This window comes from Carcharhinus amblyrhynchos, chromosome 27 (assembly GCF_965287045.1).
Source record: "Carcharhinus amblyrhynchos chromosome 27, sCarAmb.v2.hapA, whole genome shotgun sequence".
In the NCBI taxonomy this organism is placed as follows: Eukaryota; Metazoa; Chordata; class Chondrichthyes; order Carcharhiniformes; family Carcharhinidae; genus Carcharhinus; species Carcharhinus amblyrhynchos.
The window spans coordinates 40,856,501-40,880,651 of NC_137350.1; the positions used below are offsets into that span (position 1 = coordinate 40,856,501).

Sequence of the window (24,151 nt, forward strand, 5' to 3'; positions counted from 1 at the left end):
CTCGAGAAGCTCGACACCATCCAGGACAAAGCAGCCCATTTGATTGGCACCCCATCCACCAACTTCAACATTTCACTCCTTTCAGCAGCAACAAAGACTGGCAACAGTAATTACCATCTACAAGCAGCAATATAACCTTTAACAGCACCTTCCAAACCTGCAACCTTTTACTACCTAGAAGGACAAGAGCAACAGATACCTGGGAACACCATCACCTGGAGATTCCCCTCCAAGTTACACAGCATCTTGACTTTGAAATATATCCCTGTCACTGGGTCAAAATCCTGGAACTCGCTCCCTAACAGCACTGTGGGTGTACCTACACCACATGGACTGCAGCAGGTTCAAGAAGGCAGCTCACCACCCCCTTCTCAAGGGGCAATTAGGGATGGGCAATAAATACTGGTCCAGCCAGCGACACCCACTTCCCAGAAAATAATTAAAAAATAAACACACATAACCTTTCCTATGAGCTTTTCTTTCAGGGAAGATTTCTTACTGAAACCTCCAAGAGAAGGATGTGTGCAAGGCCAGGTAAATAGTGTCCAATACTCAGTACTAGCACAGATGGGAACAAACCCTACAAGTGATAGTAAGATAGTTCCTTTCCTCTCACTGTGGCCCTACACCCCAGGGACTGTGGTCTGTTTAAGAAGACAACTCAGCACCACCTTCTCAAGGGCAATTAGGGATGGACAACCAGGGCTTGTTTGTCAGTGATGTCCATATCCTGTGAAAGAACAGAAAAATGTGGCCATTCTAATTACATGACCTTTCAACCCAGAATGATTTCTGATCTTTGCTTAGCTGACATTTGGACAGACTGTAGCTTTTGTTTTATGGCTGAGGTGATTAGATTCTGTAATATCATTAACTCCTTAATGATCCACAATCCGTCTCTGTGAGAAAGGAAGAGCACCTTCCCATGTTACTGCTGCCCTGGAAAACATTCTGTCTCCTCTTGAGAGCTAGTTTTAGAGAAATGAAAATGTAAGGAACAAAACAGTAAATCTTTTGGAATCATTCTCAACATCATCAGATGTAAAATTCCATTCGAGGAAGTTTGGACACACTCTAATTCCGTTCCACATTGTAACCTTCCAGGAAAAATGTAAGCCAGACATCAGGTGACTTGTGGCAGCCATCTTAGGTCAGTGTCTTTGCTTGACTTCCCATAGAATCACAGAATCTCACAGTGCAGAAGGAGGCCATTTGGCCCATCGAGTCTCCACCAATCACAATCCCACCTAGGCCCTATCCCCATAACGCCATACCTTTACTCTGGCTAGTCCTAATGATACTGAGGAACAATTTAGCATGGCCAATCCACCTAACCCACACATCTTTGGACTGTGGGAGGAAACCAGAGACCTGGCGGAAACCCATGCAGACACGGGGAGAATGTTAAAACTCCATACAGACAGTGACCCCAGCCGGGAATCGATCCCAGGCCCCTGGGGCTGTGAGGCGGCAGTGCTAACCACTGCTAACCCTTTAAAAATGGTGACCTCGATCTGTGTTGCTGTCTCTATAAGGCCCTGACCCCACAATGGTGAAGGTGTGGGCCACGCCTCCAGACTTTTGTGGACAGAGTGCCGGATTATCTGGAGGGAAAAGGTCGCGGTGTGCCCGGAGAGACAGCACTCTGTACACAGGGTTAGAATCCTGCTTCTAATGGTGCCATTCAGGAGCAATGGCTTTAACTCTTGGGACAGGACAGAAGTGGGTGTGGGATTGGGAAGGAATCATTGCAGATTCTTGGCTATGATTAGATAGACAAGAATGGAAGCTCAGTATTGGAAGATTCTGGGATTACACAGGACACACTGGGATTACACATGGCACACTGAGATTACACAGGACACACTGGGATTACACAGGACACACTGAGATTACACAGGACACACTGGGATTACACAGGACACACTGAGATTACACAGGACACACTGGGATTACACAGGACACACTGGGATTACACATGGCACACTGGGATTACACAGGACACACTGGGATTACACAGGACACACTGAGATTACACAGGACACACTGGGATTACACAGGACACACTGAGATTACACAGGACACACTGGGATTACACAGGACACACTGAGATTACACAGGACACACTGGGATTACACATGGCACACTGGGATTACACAGGACACACTGGGATTACACATGGCACACTGGGATTACACAGGACACACTGGGATTACACATGGCACACTGGGATTACACAGGACACACTGGGATTACACACGGCACGCTGGGATTACACATGGCACACTGGGATTACACAGGACACACTGGGATTACACACGGCACACTGAGATTACACAGGACACTGGGATTACACACAGCACGCTGAGATTACACAGGACACACTGGGATTACACAGGACACACTGGGATTACACACGGCACGCTGAGATTACACAGGACACACTGGGATTACACACGGCACGATGGGATTACACAGGACACACTGGGATTACACGCGGCACGCTGAGATTACACAGGACACACTGGGATTACACATGGCACGCTGAGATTACACAGGACACACTGGGATTACACATGGCACGCTGAGATTACACAGGACACACTGGGATTACACAGGACGCTGGGATTGCACACGGCACGCTGGGATTACACAGGACACACTGGGATTACACACGGCATGCTGAGATTACACAGGACACACTGGGATTACACAGGACGCTGGGATTACACACGGCACACTGGGATTACACAGGACATTGGGATTACACAGGACACACTGGGATTACACACGGCACGCTGAGATTACACAGGACACGCTGGGATTACACGCGGCACGCTGGGATTACACAGGACACACTGGGATTACACACGGCACGCTGAGATTACACAGGACACACTGGGATTACACAGGACGCTGGGATTACACACGGCACACTGGGATTACACAGGACACCGGGATTACACAGGATGCTGGGATTACACACGGGACGCAGGGAATACAGAGGACACTGGGATTACACAGGACATGCTGGGATTACACAGGGCACGCTGGGATTACACAGGACACTGGGATTACACATGGCACGCTGGGATTACACATGGCACGCTGGGATTACACACGGCATGCTGGGATTACACACGGCACGCTGGGATTACACAGGACACTGGGACTACACATGGCACACTGGGATTACACAGGACACTGGGACTACACACGGCACGCTGGGATTACACACGGCACGCTGGGATCACACAGGACACTGGGATTACACACGGCACGCTGGGATCACACAGGACACTGGGATTACACACAGGACACTGGGACTACACACGGCACGCTGGGATTACACACGGCACGCTGGGATTACACACAGCACACTGGGATTACACAGGACACTGGGATTACACACGGCACGCTGGGATCACACAGGACACTGGGATTACACACAGGACACTGGGATTACACACGGCATGCTGGGATTACACAGGACGCTGGGATTACACAGGACGCTGGGATTACACACGGCACGCTGCGATTACACAGGACGCTGGGATTACACACTATTAGAGTCTGGGTAAGGGAACATTTTAACATCAGGGTGTCACTGGGACAGGTAAATTTATGCTGGCAGCTGAATGTGAAAGGTATTCCGAGCCTTTGATGTTTCTTACTGAGATGGAGCCGGGCACACAGGGCTCAGGGCCAACAGGCAACCCCTGTCCTGCCAGTTTAAGGTTAAACTGAAGCATTGAGAAAGCAAAGAGCGAAGTTCGAGCCCATGCTTCTTGCAAACACAAAGTCCATTGTTGCTGCTCGCTCCTCCCTGAATAATTTCTCTGCTGTTGTAATTAATCAAATATCTTTTATTGTTCCATGTGCTAAATGTTCTGAGGCTAATTGAGGTGTGAGATCCAGAACAATGAGTTAAGACGTCACCACATAACATTACTGCCAGCTCAGTGGATGGGAGATTCTGTTCCCCACCTCGGGACAAACTCATCAGCCTATTTTGTTCTCCTGCCCTTTACAGAGTGATAACAATAAGATAGTCTCAAATAAATCTAATAGAAAATTCAGAGAAACATCTTTTACTTACTCCGAATGGTTAGAATTTGGAACTCACTACCACAGAGAGTAGTTGAGGTGAATATTGTAATGCATTTAAGCAGGAGCTGGATAAACTGAGGAGAGAGAAAGGAATGAGGGAGGCACGGTGATTAGCATTGCTGCCTCACAACACCAGGGACAAAGAACAAAGAATAAAGAAAATTCCAGCACAGGAACAGGCCCTTCGGGCCCTCCATGCCTGCACCGACCATGCTGCCCGACTGAACTAAAACCCCCTACCCTTCCGGGGACCATATCCCTCTATTCCCGTCCTATTCATGTATTTGTCAAGATGCCCCTTAAAACTCACTATCGTATCCACTTCCACTCCCTCCCCCGGCAGCGAGTTCCAGGCACCCACCCCCCTCTGTGTAAAAAAGCTGCCTCGTACATCTCCTTTAAACCTTTCTCCTCGCACCTTAAACCTGTGTCCCCGAGTAATTGACTCTTCCACCCTGGGAAAAAGCTTCTGACTATCCACTCTGTCCCTGCCCCTCATAATCTTGTAGACTTCTATCAGGTCTCCCCTCAACCTCCGTCACTCCAGTGAGAACAAACCAAGTTTCTTCAAACTTCTCCTCATAGCTAATGCCCTCCTGACTACCTTCTCCACCTGTATTGCCACTTGCAGTGACCTGTGTGCCTGTACACCCGGATCCCTTTGCCTATCAATACTCTTAAGGGTTCTGCCATTTACTGTATATTTCCTATCTGTATTAGACCTTCCAAAATGCATTACCTCACATTTATCTGGATTAAACTCCCTCTGCCATCTCTTTGCCCAAGTCTCCAACTGATCTATATCCTGCTGTATCCTCTGATGATCCTCATCGCTATCTGCAAATCCACCAATCTTTGTGTCGTCCGCAAACTTACTAATCAATCCAGTTACATTTTCCTCCAAATCATTTATATATATTACAAACAGCAAAGGTCCCAGCACTGATCCCTGAGGATGGCCAATTGTCACAGCCCTCCATTCAGAAACACACCCTTCCACTGCTACCCTCTGTCTTCTATGACCGAGATGTGGAGATGCCGGCGTTGGACTGGGGTAAACACAGTAAGAAGTCTCGCAATACCAGGTTAAAGTCCAACAGTTTATTTGGTAGCAAAAGCCACTAGCTTTCAGAGCACTGCCTCTTCATCAGGTAAATGGGAGCTCGATTCACAAACAGGGCATATAAAGACACAAATTTTAGTAAGGCGTTCGATAAGGTTCACCATGGTAGGCTTCTGCAGAAAATGCAGATGTATGGGATTGTGGGTAATCTAGGAAGTTGGATCAGGAATTGGCTATCAGATAGGAGACAGAGGGTGGTGGTGGATGGTAAATATTCATCATGGAGTGCAGTTACGAGTGGTGTGCCTCAGGGATCTGTTTTGGGGCCACTGTTGTTTGTAATTTTTATTAATGATCTGGATGAGGGTATAGTTGGGTGGATTAGTAAATTTGCTGATGACACCAAAGTTGGAGGTGTGGTAGATTGTGAGGAAGGGTGTCATAGTCTGCAGGGAGACTTAGATAGGTTGCAGAGCTGGGCCGAGAGGTGGCGGATGGAATTTAATGCGGAGAAGTGTGAGGTAATTCACTTTGGTAGGAGCAACAGATGTGTCGAGTATAGGGCTAACGGGAGGACTTTGAATAGTGTGGATGAACAGAGGGATCTAGGTGTGTGTGTACATAGATCCCTGAAAGTTGGGAATCAAGTAGATAAGGTTGTCAAGAAGGCGTACGGTGTCTTGGCGTTTATTGGTAGGGGGATTGAATTTAGGAGTCGCAGTGTAATGTTGCAACTGTACACTACTCTAGTGCGGCCGCACTTGGACTACTGTGTGCAGTTCTGGTCCCCGCATTACAAGAAGGATGTGGAGGCGTTGGAGAGGGTGCAGAGGAGGTTTACTAGGATGTTGCCTGGTATGGTGGGGAGGTCCTATGAGGAGAGACTGAGGGATCTAGGGTTGTTTTCGTTGGAAAGAAGGCGGCTAAGAGGGGATCTTATTGAAACATATAAGATGATTAGAGGTTTAGATAGGGTGGATAGTGATAGCCTTTTTCCTCGGATGGAGAAAGCTAGCACGAGGGGGCATGGCTTTAAATTAAGGGGGGGTAGCTACAGGACGGATGTCAGGGGTAGGTTCTTTACCCAGTGGGTGGTGAGGGATTGGAATGCCCTGCCTGCTGCAGTTGTAAATGCGTCTAGTTTGGGGGCGTTTAAGAGATCTATGGATAGGTTTATGGACGAAAAGGGATTGGTTTAGGCTAGTGGGTCATTGTTTTTGTAACTGGTCGGCGCAACATCGTGGGCCGAAGGGCCTGTTCTGCGCTGTAATGTTCTATGTTCTATGTTCTATGTTCAAAGTCAATTTACAGAATAATGGTTTGAATGCAAATCTTTACAGCTAATCAAGTCTTAAAGGTGCAGACTATGTGAGTGGAGAGAGGGTTAAGCACAGGTTAAAGAGAACATAAGAACATAAGAAATAGGAGCAGGAGTAGGCCATCTAGCCCTTTGAGCCTGCCCCGCCATTCAATAAGATCATGGCTGATCTGTCGTGGCTCAGTTCCACATTCCCGCCCTCTCCCCATAACCCTTAATCCCCTCGCTTATCAAAAACCCATCAACCCGCATCTTAAAAATATTTAGCGAGGCAGCCTCCACCACTTCAACGGGCAGAGAATTCCAAAGATTCACCATCCTTTGAGTGAAGAAGTTCCTCCTCAACTCCGTTCTAAACTGCACCCCCTTTACCTTGAGGCTGTGCCCCCTAGTCCTACTGTCCTTTCTGAGCTGGAAGAGTCTCTCCACCTCTATCCTATCCATCCCATTCATCATCTTATACGTCTCAATGAGATCTCCCCTCATTCTTCTAAACTCTAACGAGTACAAGCCTAATTTATTCAGCCTCTCGTCATAGCTCAACCCCCTCAACTCCGGTATCAGCCTAGTAAACCTCCTCTGCACTCCCTCCAAGGCCAAAATATCCTTGCGTAAGTGCGGCAACCAAAACTGCACACAGTACTCCAGCTGCGGCCTCACCAATGCCCTATACAGCTGCAGCAAGACCTCCCTACTTTTATATTCAATCCCCCTCGCTATGAAGGCCAGCATCCCATTCGCCTTCCTGACCACCTGCTGCACCTGCAGGCTGGGTTTTTGCGACTCATGCACAAGGACCCCGAGGTCCCTCTGCACCGTCGCCTGCTGCAGTTTTTCGCCACGTAAATAATAGTCCTTCCTACCATTCTTCCTACCAAAGTGGACCACCTCACACTTGCCAACATTAAATTCCATTTGCCATTTCCTGGCCCATTCGCCCAGCCTATCTAGATCCTTCTGCAGACTCTCCACACCCTCCGCGCAATTTGCCTTTCCACCAATCTTGGTGTCATCAGCAAATTTCAACACCCTACACTCGGTTCCCTCCTCCAGATCATCTATATAAATGGTAAATAGCTGAGGCCCCAGCATCGATCCCTGGGGCACTCCACTAGTCACCATCCGCCAATCCGAATAGCACCCATTGACCCCCACTCTCTGCCTCCTATTTGACAACCAATCCTCTATCCACGCTAACACCCTACCCCCAACTCCATGTCCCCTGACCTTCTGCAATAACCCCTTGTGAGGTACCTTATCAAACGCCTTCTGAAAATCAAGAAAGACCACATCCACCGGCTCTCCTCTATCCACCGCACTAGACACATCCTCATAGAACTCCAATAAATTCGTCAGACACGACTTCCCCTTAACGAAACCGTGCTGCGTCTGCTCTATCAAACTATTCCCCTCAAGATGCCAAAGGGTGTGTATTGTCTCCAGACAGGACAGTTAGTGAGATTTTGCAAGTCCAGGCAAGTCACGGGGGTTACAGACAGTGTGACATGAACCCAAGGTCCCGGTTGAGGCTGTCCTCATGCGTGCGGAACTTGGCTATTAGTCTCTGCTCGGCGACTCTGCGCTGTCGTGTGTTGTGAAGGCCGCCTTGGAGAATGCTTACCCGAAGATCAGAGGCCGAATCCCTGTGACGATTTCAGGTTACTTCAGCCAGGACTGTTCCTGGCTCTGTGGCAGATCAGGAGAAACACAAGTAGAGGCCACACAGTGAACAAAGCGATGGGTTTCAGGGTGGGGTAAATTCAGGGGCAGGGTAAGAAGTCTCACAACACCAGGTTAATGTCCAACAGGTTTAGTTGGCAGCAAAAGCTTTCGGAGCACTGCTCCTTCCTCAATGATGAGGACAAGTCCTCACTCAACTGATAAAGGTGCAGCGGTTCGAAAGCTTATGCTGCTAAATAAACCTGTTGGACTTTCATCTGTGTTGTGAGACTTCTTACTATAATTATTGATGTCCAGGCATCGCTGAATACACGATACAGTGTAGTATTCACTGAATGAACGATGCGGTGTAATATTCACTGAATGAACGATGCGGTGTAATATTCACTGAATGAACGATGCGGTGTAGTATTCACTGAATGAACGATGCAGTGTAATATTCACTGAATGAACGATGCGGTGTAGTATTCACTGAATGAACGATGCAGTGTAATATTCACTGAATGAACGATGCAGTGTAATATTCACTGAATGAACGATGCGGTGTAATATTCACTGAATGAACGATGCGGTGTAATATTCACTGAATGAACGATGCAGTGTAATATTCACTGAATGAACGATGCAGTGTAATATTCACTGAATGAACGATGCAGTGTAGTATTCACTGAATGAACGATGCGGTGTAATATTCACTGAATGAACGATGCGGTGTAGTATTCACTGAATGAACGATGCAGTGTAATATTCACTGAATGAACGATGCGGTGTAATATTCACTGAATGAACGATGCAGTGTAATATTCACTGAATGAACGATGCGGTGTAATATTCACTGAATGAACGATGCGGTGTAATATTCACTGAATGAACGATGCGGTGTAATATTCACTGAATGAACGATGCGGTGTAATATTCACTGAATGAACGATGCGGTGTAATATTCACTGAATGAACGATGCGGTGTAATATTCACTGAATGAGCGATACAGTGTAATATTCACTGAATGAACGATGCAGTGTAATATTCACTGAATGAACGATGCGGTGTAATATTCACTGAATGAACGATGCGGTGTAATATTCACTGAATGAACGATGCGGTGTAATATTCACTGAATGAACGATGCGGTGTAATATTCACTGAATGAACGATGCGGTGTAATATTCACTGAATGAACGATGCGGTGTAATATTCACTGAATGAACGATGCGGTGTAATATTCACTGAATGAACGATGCGGTGTAATATTCACTGAATGAACGATGCGGTGTAATATTCACTGAATGAACGATGCGGTGTAATATTCACTGAATGAACGATGCGGTGTAATATTCACTGAATGAGCGATACAGTGTAATATTCACTGAATGAACGATGCGGTGTAATATTCACTGAATGAACGATGCGGTGTAATATTCACTGAATGAGCGATGCAGTGTAGTATTCACTGAATGAACGATGCAGTGTAATATTCGCTGAATGAGCGATGCAGTGTAATATTCACTGAATGAACGATGCGGTGTAATATTCACTGAATGAGCGATGCAGTGTGATATTCACTGAATGAACGATGCAGTGTAATATTCACTGAATGAACGATGCGGTGTAATATTCACTGAATGAACGATGTGTGTAATATTCACTGAATGAACGATGCAGTGTAATATTCACTGAATGAGCGATGCGGTGTAATATTCACTGAATGAGCGATGCAGTGTAGTATTCACTGAATGAACGATGCAGTGTAATATTCGCTGAATGAGCGATGCAGTGTAATATTCACTGAATGAACGATGCGGTGTAATATTCACTGAATGAGCGATGCAGTGTGATATTCACTGAATGAACGATGCAGTGTAATATTCACTGAATGAACGATGCGGTGTAATATTCACTGAATGAACGATGTGTGTAATATTCACTGAATGAACGATGCAGTGTAATATTCACTGAATGAGCGATGCGGTGTAATATTCACTGAATGAGCGATACAGTGTAATATTCACTGAATGAGCGATGCGGTGTAATATTCACTGAATGAACGATGTGTGTAATATTCATTGAATGAACGATGCAGTGTAATATTCACTGAATGAGCGATGCGGTGTAATATTCACTGAATGAACGATGTGTGTAATATTCAGAGCAGCTCAGAATCTGCCACAAATTCCAACTGTTTCCCTTTTAAAATCTCTAAAGAAACCATTAATTCTCTTTCATGCATATCTCTTAGTATCACTAACGTTTAATGTTTTTTTAATTGATGGGTTATCTGAATCTGTTTACAGGGTTATGAGGAGATGATGTGTACACTTCTTCTCACAGTGATAGAAAGAGGGTCTAACCCCCCAACACCAAGCATCTTGTGTCCAATAGGAGAGGTGTCATTGATCAGAGTGTAACACTGAACACTAAAATGCTTCATACAGTTAGAGAAAAACATATATATATATGTTTAATAACAGAAACACATTCTTTGGGCCTTCCACAGATAATAAGTTCTTTGTTTTCAGTTATCTAATATCTGATTGAGTCAGTCTAACTTGAAAAATAATTGGGCTGATTGGAATGTGGGTCAACAAATGCTGTTGCTGGGACAATGTCTTTCTTTGTACTGGTATCTTGCTCAGCCCAAACTGGCTTTTCCTCACCTGTAGCGGTGATACCAGATAATCATAGATCACCGTACACCAGGCTGCAGGAGTAGAGGTGCCACAAGACCAGGTATAGGTGTTTCCCTTGAAGATCTTCTCAAGTCTCTTGAGACCTGTGTTAGTTGGGACACAGAGAGAAACATCAGAACGTAAGAACTGAGAGCTGGAGTTGGCCATTTAGCCCCTCCAGCCTGCTCCGCCATTCATGGCTGATCTCATCTCGATTTTATCTCCACTTTCCTCCCAGCTCACCACAGCTTTTCATCCCATTACGAATTAAGAATCTGTCTAACTCCTCCTTAAATTTACTCAAAGTCCTGGCATCCACCGTACTCTGGGGCAGTGAATTCCACAGATTCACCACCCTTTGAGAGAAGTAATTGTATCTCTGTTTGAAATCTGCCAGCTCTTATCCCAAAACTGTGACCTCTTGTTCTAGATTGTCCCACAAGAGAAAGCATCTACATTCTGTCTACTTTGTCACTACCTTTTATCATCTAATATCCCTCAATTAAATCTCCTCTCATTCTTCTAAACTCCAGGGAGAATCGGCCTAAACTGTTCAATCTCTTTTTATACAACTAACCTCGCATCTCTGGAATCAATCTAATGAACCTTCTCTGAACTGCCCCCAAGGCCACTACATCTTTTCTCAAATAAGAGGATCAAAACTGGACACAGTACTCCAGGTGTGGCCTCACCAAGGCCTTGTATAGCTGCACCAACACTTTCTTACTTTTAAACTCTATTCCTTTAGTCATAAATACCAAAAGTCTATTTACTTTCCTTATTACCTGCTGTACCTGCATACTCTATACTGCAATTCATGCACAAGTTTTAGCGAATAGCTGAAGAAAATCAGGATTAGTAGATTAAATATTACCCAATATTAAATATGTCTAGAAATACCTAAAAACATCTCAAATGTATATCCTGTTCGACGCAAGAAGGGAAAGGGAATTGTGGCCAAACCATGGCTTACAAGAGAAATTAGAGATAGTATCAGATTCAAGAACGAAGCATACAAATTGGTAAGAAAAAGCAATAGGCTCGAGGATGGGGAGCAGTTTAAAATTCAGCAAAGGAGCACTAAGGGATTGATTAAGAAGGAAAAATAGAGTATGAAAGTGAGCTGGCAGGGAATGTAAAAACTGACTATAAAAGCTTTTGTAGATAAGGTAAAAACATTGACAAAATCAAATGTAGGCCCCTTACAGTCAGAAATGGGAGAATTCATTAAGGGGAATAAAGTAATGGCTGAGGAATTGAATTTGTACTTTGTTTCAGTCTTCACAAAGGGAGACATGAATAATGTACCAGAAGTGCTGGGAGAAACACATTTTAGTGAGCTGAAGGAAATCAGCAGTAGCAGAGAAATGGTTTTGGGGAAATTGGTGGGATTGAAGGTGGATAAATCTCCAGGTCCTGATAATCTTCAACCCAGAGTACTTAAGGAATTGGCCCTGGAAACAGTAGATCCATTGGTGGTTATTTTCCAAAATTCTTTGGACTCTGGAATAGTTCCTGTAGATTGGCGGGTAGCTAATGTAAGCTCACTGTTCAAAAAAGGAAGGTGGTGAGAAAACAGGGAACTATAGACCAGTGAGCCTAACGTTGCTGCTGGGGAAGTTGCTAGGGTCCATTCTCAAGGATTTCATAACTCAGCATTTGGAAGGCAGTGGGATAATCAGACACAGTCAGCATGGATTTACAAAAGGGAAATCATACTTGACGAATCTATTGGAATTTTTTGAGGATGTAACTAGTAGAGTTGACCAAGGAGAACCAGTGGATGTGATTTATTGAGACTTTCAGAGGCTTTTGACGAGGTCTCACATAACAGACCATGTAAAGTTAAAGCACATGGGATTATAAGAACATAAGAAATAGGAGCAGGAGTAGGCCATCTAGCCCTTTAAGCCTGCCCCGCCATTCAATAAGATCATGGCTGATCTGAAGTGGTTCAGTTCCACTTTCCCGCTTTCTCCCCATAACCCTTAATCCCCTTGCCTACCAAAAACCTATCTACCCGTGACTTAAATATATTTAGTGAGGTAGCCTCCACCACTTCAACGGGCAGAGAATTCCAGAGATTCACCACCCTTTGAGTGAAGAAGTTCCTCCTCAACTCCGATCTAAACTGCACCCCCCCCCCTTATCTTGAGGCTGTGCCCTCTGGCCCTGCTGTCCTTTCTGAGTGGGAAGAACCTCTCCACCTCTACCCTATCCATCCCTTTCATCATCTTATATGTCTCAATAAGATCCCCCCTCATCCTTCTAAACTCTAACGAGTACAAGCCCAGTCTATTCAGCCTCTCCTCATAGCTCAACCCCCTCAACTCCGGTATCAGCCTAGTGAACCTCCTCTGCACTCCCTCCAAGGCCAAAATATCCTTGCGCAAGTGCGGCGACCAAAACTGCACACAGTACTCCAGCTGCGGCCTCACCAGTGCCCTGTACAGTTGCAGCAAGACCTCCTTGCTTTTATATTCTATCCCCCTCGCTATGAAGGCCAGCATCCCATTCGCCTTCCTGACCACCTGCTGCACCTGTCGGCTGGGTTTTTGTGACTCATGCACAAGGACCCCTAGGTCCCTCTGCACCGTAGCATGCTGCAGCTTTTCGCCATGTAAGTAGTAGTCCTTCCTACCATTATTCCTTGACAACCTCACACTTGCCAACATTGTATTCCATCTGCCAGGTCCTCGCCCACTCGCTCAGCCTATCGAGATCCCAGATAATGTCTTGAGATGGATAGAAAGCTGGTTAGCAGATAGGAAGCAAAAAGTTGGCATAAATGGGTCTTTTTCTGATTGGCAGTCAGTGACTAGTAGTACAGCAGGCAGTAAAGAAGGCAAATGGTATGTTGGCCTTCATAGTGAGAGGATTTGAGTATAGGGATAGAGATGTATGCTGCAATTGGTGAGGCCATACCTGGAGTATTGTGTGCAGTTTTGGTGTCCTTATCTGAGGAAGGATGTCCTTGCTATAGAGGGAGTACAACGAAGGTTTACCAGGCTGATTCCTGGGATGGCAGGTCTGTCATATGAGGAGAGACTAAGTTGGTTAGGATTGTATTCACTGGAGTTTAGAAAAGTGAAAGGGGATCTCATAGAAACTGATAAAATTCACACAGGATTGGGTAAGGTATATTCAGAAAGAATGTTCCCAATGTTGGGGGAGTCCAGAACCAGAGGTCGTAGTTTGAGGATAAGGGGTAAACCTTTTAGAACTGAGGGGAGGAGAAATTTCTTCACCCAGAGGGTGGTGAATGTGTGGAATTCACTCCCACAGAAAGTAATTAAGGCCAAAACATTGTCTGATTTCAAGAAGAAATTAGATATCGTTCTTGGGGCTAAAGGGATCAAGGGATATGTGTTACCTCTTTAACCTGTGATTATCCCTTTCTTCACTCACATTGTCTGTACCTGTAAGGACTTGATTACCTGTTAAGACTCGCATTCCAATCATAGTCCTGTAATTGTGCCTTTGTCTATATATGCCCTGTTTGTGAATCCAACTCTTCACTCACCTGCACTCCAAAAGCTTGTGATACCAAATACACCTGTTGGACTTTAACCTGGTGTTGTGAGACTTCTCACTGCGCCAACCCCAGTCCGACACCGGTATCTCCACATCAGAGATATGGGAGGAAGGGATATTGAATTCAATGATCAAAGTGAAGGGTGGAGCAGCTCAAAGGGCTGAATGGCCTCTTCCTACTTCTAGTTTCTATGTTCCTATGTATTTTCAGTTGTGAGATAGGTGTCCGACACTTGGTGGGACCGTACTCTTTGATGAGTTTTGACATCTCATCAGATGTACGAGGTTTTAAGATATGCTTGATTAGAAGGTGATTATGTCATTTTCTCTATTAGATCCTGATATGGACTTTATGGCATTGGAACAGAATGTGAGTGCCAGATTGGACAACTTGTACCAAGTGGAGAATCTGCGGAAGGAATTAACATCGAAACTGCCCAATGGTCACATGGCCTCCAGCCACCCTGGACCCCGGCCCACACAGCTGGCTCAGAGGTCACAGCCAGTTCACATACAAGTAAAGAGGTAACACTAGTATTACAGCAATCGCAACCCATTCAAACTCTCCCATCTCTGCAGAATTCAAGAATAAAATTCAAATTAAAATAGGCTATGGGGTTTTAAGAAGATGTATCTAAACAGCATGGTGACACAGTGGTTAGCACTGCTGCCTCACAGCACCAGGGACCCAGGTTCAATTCCGGCCTTGGATGACCAAGTTCAATTTGCACATACTCCCCATGTCTGCGTGGGTTTCCTCTGGGTGCTCTGGTTTCCTCCCACACTCCAAAGATGTATAGGCTAGGAGGATTGGTCATCGGAAATTGCCCCTTAGTGTCTAAAGATGTGTAGGTTAGGGGTAAATGCGTGTGGTTACGGGTGTAGGGTGAGGGTTGGGCCTAGGTAGGATGCTCTGTCAGAGAGTTGGTGCAGTCTCGATGGGCCAAATGGCCTCCTTCTGGACTGTACAGATTCTGTGATAAACATCAACCCAGCCAGATTGTGAGAAGATAGAGAGTGATGGAAGGGTGAGAATAAAATAGAGTTGGTGTTTAATTTGCCTCAGTTAATGGAGCTGATGTACAGGAATTGGACCAATAGGAAGAAAGGTGTTTTTGTGTTTGAATTCACGTTTAAAATCCCTGGTGTGAGGGGAGTGAATCCCCACCTTATCATGGTCGCTTCCCACATTCCCAAAATCTGAATTTGATTTTAGCAAACAATCGCAATCACAAAACATAGCACAGTTTCTGCACTGAAGTTTCTTTACAACATTGCTAATTGGGTTTAATTTTTTACAGACAGCTGAAAGAGGAAGAACTTCAGACAACATCACTCCCAACCATCCCTAACCCTTTCCCCGAGCTCTCCTCTCTGCCCAGTTCCCCAACATTCTGTGATGGCTCCAAGGCTCCAGCAAGTGGAGATACACATGTGAGTACGAAAGCCAGCGTGGATTATCTGTTGCCATTGACTCCTCCTCTAGATGTGAGCTGGCACATCAGAAGGAGAGAGTAAAGCTGAGAGGGGAGGGGTGTAGGTTAAAGGGTAGGGTTAGGAAGGGGAAGGTTGATCTCCTCTCTGAGAACTAACACTCAACCACTCAAAGAGAAGTACTTCCCTTTGTAATCTGTAAAAAGTGTGTGAGAAGGGGGATTATCAGCGCTTTAGTAACTTTTACTGGTTAAATCAAAATAACCCCCTGACACTCTGTAAAATCAACAAATAACACTTTATTTTTCTAACTAACAGTGACCAGATTAACTCAACTATTAACAAACCAAATAATTCACAATTCTAATAGAATTCTGTTTAGGTAATTACAAGTCCTGTTTATTAACAAAAAATACATTTCTAGTCACTTTCAAAATTTTACCAGGTTTGTTGTCTTCCAGAATCTTTTGCCTTCTTTGCTGATTTCTTCTGTCTTCACTATCTCCTGTTGGTATCTTTGCGATTGAGATGAGGCTTTCTTTTAAGACATAAATCAGCTGTGAGAGATTCAGCAAGTCTCTCTCTCTCTGAGAGTTTAACTCAGCTGTTACTCGCCAGATAGCAGGCATTCTTCTCCTATTTGTGCCACTGCTCCTGTCTTTTGTACCCCTGTTGGCATATCAACATTCCCACAAGGGGATTGGTTTACAGGTTGTCAAGACATCAAATTCAAATTTGATGAATTGTTATTCAAGTGCCTATTTTAAACTGATTGTTTTTGAAGATTGCCCAATCTATTGTCTTGACAACACCACTGCCTTGCCTTGTGATACAACGTTTCACTCCATATACTCTGTGTACTGCATTTTGTACATGCACTCTTTTAAAAACACCACTTTTTTAACAGAACCATGAAATTTTACAACTCTTTACATTTTACAATTTCATTATAATTTTACAAATACGAACAATAGGGAGGGGGCAACAAGAGGGCAGGTAGGGAGTGAGGAAAGGAGGAGGGGAAGTGGGGCAAAGTGCAAGAGGATGCTACGTGCCACCAAGATGTTAGAATGTGTATTTTGGGAAACAATAATCACATTAAGTATAGGTCCTTCCCACAACTTGTAAGATCTGAAAGGGCTAAGACAATGCTTGTCAAAGACTGGGAATCCTATAATGAGTAACTCAACTCCTCACTCCCCAGAGCCTGTCCACCATCCACAAGGCACAAGTCAGAAGTGTGATGGAATACTCTTCATTTGCCTGGACGGGTGCAGCTCCAACAACACTCAAGAAGCTCAACACCATCCAGGACAAGCAGCTCCACTTGATTGCTATCCCTTCCACAATCTCTCCATCATAGACGCAGTGCAGGAACTCACCAAGGTTACTTAGCCAGTACCTTCCAAACTCATAACCATTACCATCTAGATGAACAACAGCAGTAGGTACCTGGGAATGCCACCGTCTGGAGGTTCCCCTCCAAGTCACTCACCATCCTGAAGTACCTGCCTTCATAAGGCATGGGAGGCATACCTTATGAGGATAGGTTGAGGGAGCTTGGTCTCTTTTCCCTGGAGAGACGAAGGTTGAGAGGCGACCTGATAGTGGTTTATAAGATGTTGAGAGGAATAGATAGGGTGGACTCTCGGAGGCTATTTCCCAGGGCTGAAATGGTCGCTACGAGAGGACACAGGTTTAAGGTGCTGGGAAGCAAGTACAGAGGAGATGTCAGGGGTAAGTTTTTCACTCAGAGGGTGGTGAGTGAGTGGAATCGGCTGCCGTCAGTGGTGGTGGAGGCGAACTCGCTGGGGTCTTTTAAAAGACTTCTGGATGAGTGCATGGGATTTAATGGGATTGGGAGTTACAGATAGTTCTGTGGCCTGGTAGGTATGGATATGATCGGTGCAACCTGTGGGCCGAAGGGCCTGTTTGTGCTGTAGTGTTCTATGTTCTATGTTCTATTCCTTCACCATTAATCTAGACTTTCTTTCTGCAGTAGACCTACTAAATTGTATTACCTCACGTCTTCTCCCCATATCCCTTCATCCCTTTAGCCCCAAGAGCAATATCTCGGGGTCCTAGCACAGATCCCTGCTGAACCCCACTACTGACTGCCAATTAGAAAAAGACCCATTTGTTCCAACTCTTTGACTCCTGACTGCTAACCAGCTTTCTATTCATCTCAAGACATTACCTGCAACCCCATGTGTTTTAACTTTACATAATCACCTGTTATGTGAGACCTTGTCGAAAGCCTTCTGAAAATCTAAATAAACCACGTCCACTGGTTCTCCTCAGTTAATTCTACTCGTTACATCCTTGAAAAATTCCAATAGATTTGTCAAGCATGATCTCCCTTTGATAAAGATCTGATGATTTTACCTTGAAGAAGGGGCAATGAGCTCTCTACACTGTCCTCCCCATTCCTGTCCCTCTGCTCATTATCACACTGCTGTTTGTGGCAGTTTGTCGTGCACAGGCTGGCTATTGTCATTGCTCTAACACTAAGGAAATGTAATTCATCAGCTGTAAAGCACGCTGTAACATCCTGTGGTTGTGAAAGGTGCTACAGAAATGCAGAAGTGTCTTTTCCTTTTAAATTTGGAATCACCCCAGCCAATCCTGTTTCCCAGAGTAAGGCTGCCTCCATCTTGCTGCTGATTGGGTGATATTGGTTATTTTAATTTTGGAGATATTTAGCCAAAGGTGGACGCTTACCTTTTGAATAATGTCACAGTGACTTTAATAATAACCAGACCTGGCTTCAGCTTAACATCATCTGAAGGACAGGATTGCTCCTGACTCTGAGGTGAACCTGTAGCCAGTGCAGACACAGCCTCCCAGTCCCTCTTGTCTCCAGTTAGAAAATGTGATAAACAGAGAGACGTGTGATCTTCTGCAGATCCGTATTGATGACAGACTCCCCAGGCAAACAAACACTGCGTTCCTTAATCTCTTAATTAAACAGTGACATTGCAGAGGGTTTATTTAACAAAGGGTGGTTATAGGAACACCTGTTTTAAAAAACGCAGGATCCAGCTGACTCTGGTGTCAAGTTACATGAACACGGAGTCCAGTTAGAGGTTGTAAATATTGAGCCGGGGGTTTTACCAGGGTTTGGGTCTGAGCTGATCTGTGCTCTGAAGCTACAAAGTGATTATAATCACTCCCACCAGCATCTCTCCTGGAGAAGGTTGGGGACAGCCATCCCCTGAGCTGTGGGCAAGTTTCAGGATCCAAGTTATAGAACATCACCAGTCGCTCCCTCTGTTATTTCACTCAGGTGATTATTTTACACTGTAACAATGAGCACATTTTGAAAGTATTTAATTAGCTGTAAATAGGTTTGGATCATCTTGTGTTTGTGAAATCTAAATACAAGACTTTCCTTTCTTACCGTTTTTACACCTGTGCTGATTGTAATTAGGGTGTAATAATCAGGTCACTTTTCACACCTACACTGAGGACACTTGCTCGATGTCACCTCTCTGCAAGCCTCCCAGTCCCTTCAAACCATCAAATTGTTTGCCTGACATTTATTGGATGAATAAATATTGTCTCCAATAAAGGACAGGAACAAGGTTGTGTGGAACTGAATGGAAGCTCTTATCCGCTGATTGGAGAGTTCCCCATTACCTCGTTCTGGGAAGGCTCTGTGCCAATCACCTGCGTGACCAAAGGTCACCTTTCCCTGGGATCAGTACCCAGGGCTGCGAGTCCCTCCCATTGAAAGCTGCCAGCCAATCACCGCTGGATTCCAGCCCAGGTGAGTTATAATGGGAGGGGGGGTCACTGGCTGGGGATTGGGGAGGATGGGTGAAGGGTTTGGCAGGAAGGATGGATGGGGGGCACAGTGGGGCAGGGGGGGTTCTCATCTGGCTCCCCCACCTTTCCTGATGCCAGGAACCTCAATCAGGGGGTGAATGCCTTTGAATGAGGGAGACCCCCTGGGAGCCCACCCACATAGGTTTGATTTCCAATCTGTGTGGCCAGGGTCCCATCAGCTGTCACAGTCTGGAATGATACAACCATTGTGTAAACTGGCAGTGGGGGCAGGAAGGCCATCCTTGGGCATCCTCCCCTGTCTCTGATTAAATGTCCCTTCAACACCAAACTGGACAAGACGGAGAGCATGACATCACAGTCTTTCCTCTCAACACAAATTCCTCGTCACTGACTCCATCCCTCTCCCAGAATGAAGCAACCTCGGTATTATATAGTGACCTCAAGATGACTTTCTGACCTCCGAGGCTGGCCATCACTCAGGCCCCTGTTTGCCCCCTGTGACCTGGGCCTCCCTTGACTCCAGCCCAACTCATCCACAACTTTGTTTCTTGAGTATTGCACCTTTCTGGATTTCCACATTCTACTCTGCATAAACCTCAGCTCACCCCAGGCTCCGCTGCCCATGCCCTACCTCACTCAAAACTCCATTTCCCCTATCACCCATCTGCCCTCTGACCTACGTTGGCTCCCAGTTAAAAAACTCCTTGATTTTAATCTTCTCATCCTGGTTTTCCAAGCCGTCTGTGATTTGACCCCTCTCAATCTCGGAAACCTTCCTCCGCCCCTCAACTCTCTGAAGTACCGATAATCATCCCGTACTCCCATTCCCCATCTCCAGCGTAACACAAGACTTTGCCTGATCTACAGCTAATGTAGATCAGTGAACACAGCGGTGGTGGAACTTGATGCAAGCGTTAGACTTTTGCATGAAGTCATGTTTGAGAGTAGAAGATGGAATACTCCTACTTAGAGTTTTGGCTGCCACATGTAACATCCCATCAGTGAGTTCACAGAGTCACTGCCCTGTCCAATTCTGGAGATCCTGCAGAACCTTCAGGGTCTTCTCTCTTTGTGCCTCTTCCTCAATCCTGACTCTGACCCCCAGCTCCTGATTGCAATAGGCCAGGCTGAAAGATGTCTCAGGCTGATGGGGAAAATTTCTGAAACTTTCCAGTCGGTGATTGTGAAAAATTGGGAGATTTTTAACGCGCATAAAGGCAACAGATTTGAGCAACCCTCACACCTGTTATTGAGTTGTCAAGTGTCAACAGTGGTAAATCCACGGCACCATGGCAGTGACTGGCTGCAGGACATCATGGGCTGTAATTAGTGTGTCAATTAGGAGTGTTTCAGGCATCACCTCACACATTCCACTTGGAGTATGTGTCCTTGGACAGTTTCCCGAACCGAAACTTGTAGGTAGTCATTTTCATTCCATGGGTGTGAACGAGTGGTGTTCCAGTGTGCAGATTTTCATTGTCACCATTGAGAGTAGCCACTGGATTCCAAACAACCTCCGCCCTGATTCGGTTAGCTACACTCAGCAGAAAACAATGAAATTCTCTCCCTCAACATCTCCACCTCGCCACATCTCTCTCTCTCTCTTTCAGATGCTCCTTAAAATCTATCTTGTCATCCATCTCTGATGTGGCTTGGTGCCAAGTGTTGTTGCGAAAGCCACTGTGAAATGCCTTGTGAAGTCTGATGGCAGTTGTTGTCATTGTCTGTCCCTGGATTTGAGGATGACCCCTGCCCATGGTCAGGCCTTTCTGCCACGGGTCTTTGTGTGTCTGAACAGGCTGATTATCCAGCAGCCGATCTTTGGGCAGCATGAGGCAGAACATCCCATGAGCCAATGGGATCCAGAGAGCAGGATTCACTTCCTTGCCTTCTCTGCCTTATTGTTCAGACACAACGTTGACCCACATTGATCAACAAGCTGTAGCATTTTGAATGATTTGTAGCAAGTTCCTCCCAGTCATTCACTGTCACCGCTGCTGTGCTTCAAGCAGAGACTCAGGATGTCTTTGAGATGTTTCTTTTGTCCTCCCCGGCACATTGGCCGTTTGAGAGTTGAGAAAACAGGATGTGACAAGGGAGATATTTTCCAGCCACCTGAATCAGGGTTGAAGCTGATTTCACAGGAGTTTTACCTGAAAGCTTGTGGAACTGGCTTCAAAAAGGACACTAAGACTTGTTCAATGAACCTCCCATTGAATCCAGAGGTTGTAGTGAGGGTATTGCTGATGGAATGTCTCTGTCCCTGATACATAGTCCAGGTCTCACTGTCGACAGGAGCTTTCTGACAATAACTGCTTCATACACAGGGAGATCGTTATTGCTGCTGTGGTTTGTGGAAGGTTGTCTTGGTGCAGCTTCTCCAGGATTGGATTCTCCTCATCACTGGTGGCCTTTTGAGTGAGGACGAGAGTGAGGGTCACGTTTTCTCGAATCTCTCCTTCAATATATATGAGAGGCAGAATATTTGACCAACCAGGTGTGAGCTGGTATGAGTTTTGTTTTGTCAACATTCAAGGACAGGTTTCGTTTCTTGTGTAAAGAATTGAAGAGAGCGGAGGTGGCAGTTCTGATGCATGTGAGAAACGACACAGCAGCCACTGGCCAATTGTAGATTGTGTCATTCTATGGTGGGTCAGGCTCGCTTTGGCACAGATACAACTGAGGTTAAAGAATTTTCAATCCAGACTGTAATTGTTAGACACCAGAGGACAACTGATCTTTTATCAGGTCAATTCCCACTGTCTGATAGATTGTAAATGGCATTGGGGGCAAATGCACAGATTTGTTTGATCCCAGTCAAATGGCAAAGTGGGAGTTCTGAAAGAGATGCCTGCAGAGGTGTTGGGATACCATTGGGATGGGGAGGGGGGAGGTGTTGGGATGTTACTGGGATGGGGAGTGGGGAGGTGTTGGGATATTATTGGGATGGGGAGGGGGAGGTGTTGGGATACCATTGGGATGGGGAGGGGGGAGGTGTTGGGATGTTACTGGGATGGGGAGTGGGGAGGTGTTGGGATATTATTGGGATGGGGAGGGGGAGGTGTTGGGATACCATTGGGATGGGGAGTGGGGAGGTGTTGGGATATTATTGGGATGGGGAGGGGGGAGGTGTTGGGATACCATTGGGATGGGGAGGGGGGAGGTGTTGGGATATTATTGGGATGGGGAGGGGGGAGGTGTTGGGATATTATTGGGATGGGGAGTGGGGAGGTGTTGGGATATTATTGGGATGGGGAGGGGGGAGGTGTTGGGATATTATTGGGATGGGGAGGGGGGAGGTGTTGGGATATTATTGGGATGGGGAGGGGGGAGGTGTTGGGATATTATTGGGATGGGGAGGGGGGAGGTGTTGGGATATTATTGGGATGGGGAGGGGGGAGGTGTTGGGATATTATTGGGATGGGGAGGGGGGAGGTGTTGGGATATTATTGGGATGGGGAGGGGGGAGGTGTTGGGATATTATTGGGATGGGGAGGGGGGAGGTGTTGGGATATTATTGGGATGGGGAGGGGGGAGGTGTTGGGATATTATTGGGATGGGGAGGGGGGAGGTGTTGGGATGTTATTGGGATGGGGAGTGGGGAGGTGTTGGGATATTATTGGGATGGGGAGGGGGGAGGTGTTGGGATATTATTGGGATGGGGAGTGGGGAGGTGTTGGGATGTTATTGGGATGGGGAGGGGGGAGGTGTTGGGATGTTATTGGGATGGGGAGGGGGGAGGTGTTGGGATATTATTGGGATGGGGAGTGGGGAGGTGTTGGGATGTTATTGGGATGGGGAGGGGGGAGGTGTTGGGATGTTATTGGGATGGGGAGGGGGGAGGTGTTGGGATGTTATTGGGATGGGGAGGGGGGAGGTGTTGGGATGTTATTGGGATGGGGAGTGGGGAGGTGTTGGGATATTATTGGGATGGGGAGGGGGGAGGTGTTGGGATGTTATTGGGATGGGGAGGGGGGAGGTGTTGGGATATTATTGGGATGGGGAGGGGGGAGGTGTTGGGATATTATTGGGATGGGGAGGGGGGAGGTGTTGGGATGTTATTGGGATGGGGAGGGGGGAGGTGTTGGGATGTTACTGGGATGGGGAGTGGGGAGGTGTTGGGATATTATTGGGATGGGGAGGGGGGAGGTGTTGGGATATTATTGGGATGGGGAGGGGGGAGGTGTTGGGATATTATTGGGATGGGGAGGGGGGAGGTGGTGAGATATCAGGGAGAGGGGGCTTTGATTCTCGTGTGTATTTACAATTGGAGCTGATATCACTGGGGATGGAGGCAGGGACAGGTTTTGCTGAGGATTTACAGGGAAGGGGAAGCTCCTGGTCCCATCCTAATGACATCATCATTCGGTTCATGACTGGAAAAGCTGGATGAAAATCAAGCTCAGAGAGTGGTTGACCATTGGATCAAAGCAATAGAATGGCGGAGATGAATATCTCAATATCATTGGGCAAACTAACTGGGGGAGTGCACAGTTTCTCTGGACGGATAATTTAAGATGGGCCAAAGGGCCTTCCTTAGTCATAAAGATCATGTG

The 24,151-nt window shown here is 46.1% G+C and overlaps 1 protein-coding gene across 2 annotated transcripts in view; it reads left to right on the forward strand.

Annotated features, from left to right (window-relative positions):
• Window positions 1-24,151, forward strand: part of LOC145359198 (growth factor receptor-bound protein 7-like) — a 138,526-nt gene that overhangs the window by 64,973 nt on the left and 49,402 nt on the right. For both annotated transcript variants that reach the window (XM_080213663.1, XM_080213664.1), the window contains 2 exons: window positions 14,708-14,897; window positions 15,674-15,806. In XM_080213663.1, coding sequence (XP_080069789.1) covers window positions 14,708-14,897; window positions 15,674-15,806 — 323 coding nt within the window. The remainder of the gene's footprint in view (window positions 1-14,707; window positions 14,898-15,673; window positions 15,807-24,151) is intronic.